Source organism: Mandrillus leucophaeus, unplaced genomic scaffold (genome assembly GCF_000951045.1).
Source record: "Mandrillus leucophaeus isolate KB7577 unplaced genomic scaffold, Mleu.le_1.0 Scaffold18, whole genome shotgun sequence".
Taxonomy (NCBI): domain Eukaryota; kingdom Metazoa; phylum Chordata; class Mammalia; order Primates; family Cercopithecidae; genus Mandrillus; species Mandrillus leucophaeus.
In genome coordinates, this window is record NW_012101809.1 from 656278 (window position 1) to 661156 (window position 4879).

At 43.6% G+C, this 4879-nt stretch overlaps 1 protein-coding gene across 3 annotated transcripts in view; it reads right to left on the reverse strand.

Annotated features, from left to right (window-relative positions):
- Positions 1–4879, reverse strand: part of LOC105537737 (cytochrome c oxidase assembly protein COX15 homolog) — a 32755-nt gene that overhangs the window by 5076 nt on the left and 22800 nt on the right. For 2 of the 3 annotated variants that reach the window (XM_011977379.1, XM_011977378.1), the window contains exon 8: positions 2069–2182. In XM_011977379.1, coding sequence (XP_011832769.1) covers positions 2069–2182 — 114 coding nt within the window. Of the gene's footprint in view, positions 1–43; positions 441–2068; positions 2183–4879 lie in introns of those variants that run through there. The other variant, XM_011977377.1, reaches the window with a different exon arrangement.

A 4879-nucleotide genomic window follows, 5' to 3' on the forward strand; every position in this document is an offset into this window, starting at 1 on the left:
AAGAGCTTGCCAACACTGAAAAACCTGACACAAAGCCTGTTAGGCAGTAAATGGCAGACATTTCTTTCTCTACATTAAAACTGATTTTCAACATGAAAAGCAGATTTACAGGGAACCTTTAGGGTAACCACACTTAATGCATTATTGATCCAGTGACTATCTCAAAACAGGAAAAGATTTTTAAGTAAGTTGACCATTTGGAAACCACTGGGTATGTCAAGGTCATCTCGTAGAAAAGCCCAAGTTCTTAGGATCTCTGAAGAGCTCTCAAAAGCAGTCACAGTCCCAAGAAGCTGGTCCTCTAAGAATCATTTTGGGACTCTTCGGAGTTCATTCATCAGCCAAAGAGCACCAGTGAGCAAAGCCAAGGAGCCTGACTGGTGAGTGGCGGCCAGAGGAGTTGGGACGTACATCAGCAGCGTGCTGATGCCCAAGCCCACCTGTCACAAAGGAAAGAAGGCAATAGGAAAGGCAGTAACCCAAAGTTCACATTGAAAATGACCAGGCATGGATAACCACACACAAACCTCCACATCCTCCTATCAGAGCACTTAAAATACACACATTTTTAATTTCACAAGCAAATATGCTTACAATGAAAGAAATTCGACCAAAATTGATAACCCTAAAATTCCCCTTAATTATCCTTCATTCCATCCCAGTTCCCCAGAGCAGTCACTGTTACCAGTTTCTGCACCCTTGTACTTTAATATGTTTATAGAGAAATATATAGTTTTGTGCTTTTAAAAAACATATTGTTTTATCACTTGCTTTTTTTCATTTAGCAATATACGGTATGTATTGAGATCTTATTAAACTGCTGTGCAGTATCACATAGTATGGATATACCATAGTTTTGTTTTGTTTTGTTTTGTTTTGTTTTGTTTTGTCTTGAGACAGAGTTTCACTCTGTCTGCCAGGCTGGAGTGCAATGGCATGATCTCGGCTCACTGCAACCTCCACCTCCAGGGCTCAAGCAATTCTCCTGCCTCAGCCTCCCGAGTAGCTAGGATCACACGTGTGTGCCACCACGCCCAGCTAATTTTTGTATTGTTTAGTTGAGATGGAGTTTTGCCATGTCAGCCAGGCTGGTCTCGAACTCCTGACCTCAGTAATCCACCCACCTTGGCCTTTCCCAAAGTGCTGGGATTACAGGCGTGAGCCACTGTGCCCAGCCCAGAGTTTTTTAACTGTTTAGGTTGTTTCCAATTTTTCACTACCACAATTCTATGATGAATTTTCTCATATAAAAGTCTTTGTGCATTGGACTGTTTCTAGGACAGACACTAATAAGTCCATTTGCTGGGCCAAAGAATTATCCATTTAACTTTTAAAAGATATTGCCAGCCTGGGTGACAGAGTGAGACTCCGTCTCCAAAAAAAATAAAAAAAGATATTGCCAAATTGCCCTCTGGGAAAAACTGTACTAACTCATGCTCTCACCAAGAATATCTGAAGGTATCCATTTTCCTATGCCCATGGCAATACCTGATTTTTTTTTTTCATTTTTTTCCAATTTGATGGGCACAAAATGGTATTTATTTTTTAAATTTGCTCCTTTGATTATGAGTGAAGCTGAACAGCTTTTCATGTTTACTGGTCATTAATCATTCTTTTCGTGGTAATTGTGTATTGATATCCTTTACTTATTTTCCAGTTATTAATTTTTAAATTTATTATAAATATGGAAAAATATTTTCTCCTAGTCTGTCACTTTTCTTTTTTTTTTTTTTTTTAAACAGGGTCTCACTCTGTTGTCTAGGCTAGGGTGCAGCAGTGTGATCTTGACTCACTGCAGCCTCAACCTCCCTGGCTCAGGTGATCCTCCCATCTTAGCCTCCTGAGTAGTTTGGACTACAGGCAAACACCACCATGCCTCTAATTTTTTATTTTTTTGTACAGATGGGGTTTTGCCATGGTGCCTAGGCTGGTCTCAAATTCCTGGCTCAAGTGATATGCCCACCTAGCCTCCCAAAGTGCTGGGATTACAGCCATGAGCCACTGTGCCCTGCCCCTTTTTTAACTTTGTATTGGGGATACTGTCAGAACAAAAAGAAGTGGTTTATACCTGTGTATACGCCAAAGCCAGCAGAGTCACTGCTGCCATCTTGGTCCTTCTAGGAAGGGGAATTCTCCGAGAGAGGAAGTAGAGCACTGTAACGGCAGTGACTGAAGTGATTCCCTGCAGGGAAGAAAGATTCTATCACATTAGATAGAAGTGCCAGGTTTCTACTCACCTTACATGTACTTCCTCTAGAACCATTCAGCAACCATGAAGTACTTTCCTGTACCAGTCACAGAGAACCTCCCCGCAGTCCCACCCTGATTACTTCTCCACAGGCTGTCTCTTCCACCATCCTCTTCTGCTTGCCACTTAAACATCGGTATCACCTAGGGATCCACCTAAGATGCTATATGTACCACTTCATACACCCTCGCTCTCAGTGATCTCATCCACTTTCCAATATGGGTGTCCTCTCATTTTTAAGTCACTCTTTGCGTCCTTATCCCTAACCGTATCTCTAATCCTATATTCTTAAAGCAGGGCTGACCCCAGCACATGAGGGTTATTATTTTCCTGGGCTGTGAGTGGAGAAAGTGCTGGTGCTGCCAGCTGGTGCTAAAAAAGACCTAAAGTCTCATTTTCATTACTATCTCTTCAGAACAAGGGTCCAGGACTGGCAATAATGGTCCCCTTCCTCTCCCACGGTATCAGGGAGAATGTTTTCTATCATATTTCTACATTTATTTCACATCGTTTCCTTTTCAGAGCTGTCCACAATGACAATTTCAACCAGGCTTTACTTATGCTAAGATACTGTGTGCAGGTGGGGACTCAGCCCACACCAGGTAACACGCTTCAGCCCAGCCCCCATTGGACAACTCAGTCCTCTGGCCCCCTCTCTCTGGATGTGCTGCTCTCATCTCACACTCAACATGCCTGCATCTGATGACATCCTCCCACCTCTAGCTCCACACTCATTCCGATGGCCCCATCGCTATAAGTCATGTTTTAGGCATGCTACAGAAGACACTTTGGACTTTCACTTGATCTTTCTTCACCTTCATTCCTGACAGCCAATGTTATTAACTCTCTTCCTTTATTTATTTATTTATTGTAGAGATGAGGTCTCCCTGTGTTGCCCAGGCTGGTCTTGAACTCTTGGGCTCAAGCAATCCTCTTGCCTTAGCCTCCCAAAGGGCTGGGATTACAGGCATGAGCCACTGTGCCCACTGCTCTTATTTTTAAATTAAATTTAATTGTTTAAGAGACAGGCTCTCACTCTGTCTCCCAGGCTAGAGTGCAGTAACGTGATCACAGCTCGCTGCAGTCTCAAACTCCTGGGCTCAAGCAATCCTCTCGCCTCAGCCCCCCAAAGTGCTAGGATTATAGGTGTGAGCCACTGTGCCCAGCCTCTGTTCCTTTAAATTCTCTCTCAAATGCATCATTCTTCTCAAGTCCCACTCCTACCATGTAGGCCCCATCTCCAGCGCGCTCTCCCTGGCATCGCACAGCAGCACTATGCTTCTCACAGTCTCCTTACTGCTCATCTTTCCCCGCTCCAATTCATCACACACAGGCCTCCAAGCTAATCTTTAAATGGCCCATAGCAGAACCTCAAAACATATTAGCTTAAACAGAATGAAAAGTAACTAGTGAAGCTCCTGGCTCCTTGAGCTTCTGGTTTAGCTCCGAGAGCTATGTGCTTAGCAACTATGGTCTCTGCATTCTCTTCTCTACTCAACCACATTTCTGCTGAAATGACTTTCTAGGTAGGTGCAGGATTGAGGGAGGTTATCACTTGCCAAGTGGTAAAAGGCACATTCGAACTTTAAGAAGCTGGCAATGTCCTGAAAGCTAGAATTTGGCTGGGGTAGGGGGTTGGGGGGACAGGGGTGAGTAATGAGGACAAAGACATTAGATTAGAGAAATGGTCCTAAAATTTCTCCAAAGAGAGCAGAAAGTATAGTTCCTGCTCTACTCTGTCAGTGTTGCCATCAGTGCTTCACTGACACCCCAAAGCCTATGATAGGCTCCTGTGCTCTCTGGCAGGTACCCACCAGCTACACTTACCAGAATCCGGTGATCAAACTGCACCGTGGTGGGATTCTCAAAAACATTCCTCAGGATGGGGGAGAAGGTAAAGAGGTCCTCTGGGATCCAGGATTCCCCCATTTTGGGAAAGGAGTTGTAAACAAGCCCAGCATCTAGCCCTGCCACAAAAGCCCCTGTATTCCAAGGTAAATGGTATTTATTAAAATGAGAAGAAGAAGAGACCAAATACTAGTTCTGACATAGAAAAAGTCTGTTATCCCTGAGTTAAACTAAGGGAACAGTCAGAGAACAATAGAAAGATCTACAACAGAGGTTCTCCAACAGGGAAGACACATCACAATTACCATGGAAACTTCAAATCTCTGCATCCTTACCTGCTCCCACCCTAAGATTCTGCTTCCTCTAGAGAAGTGCAGTAGAGGCTGCGGTGTGGGGGGAGGGGGAGAGGCTTACTAGCTTAGAAAAATTCCCTTAGTGATTTTGATGCCCTCTTGACCCCGCCACTGAGTGCTACTGATTTATTTTAGAAATGCTCTCCCACAGATGTCTGCATGACTGGCTCCCTTACTTCCCCAGCTTCCACTCAGATGTCACCTTACCAAAGAGATTTCGCTTGATGATCCTATATAAAATGGTACTCCCCTAGCACACTTTCTGTCTCCTGACCCTAATTTATTTTTCTTCATGGCACTAAATATCATCAAACACATTATGTTTCCATTGTGCATTATCTGTCTTCCCCAAATGCTCAATAAATGTTTGTTGACTGAACACGGAAGTGAGAAAAATCCCAAAACTTATAAACTAAATCCTGGATAAACA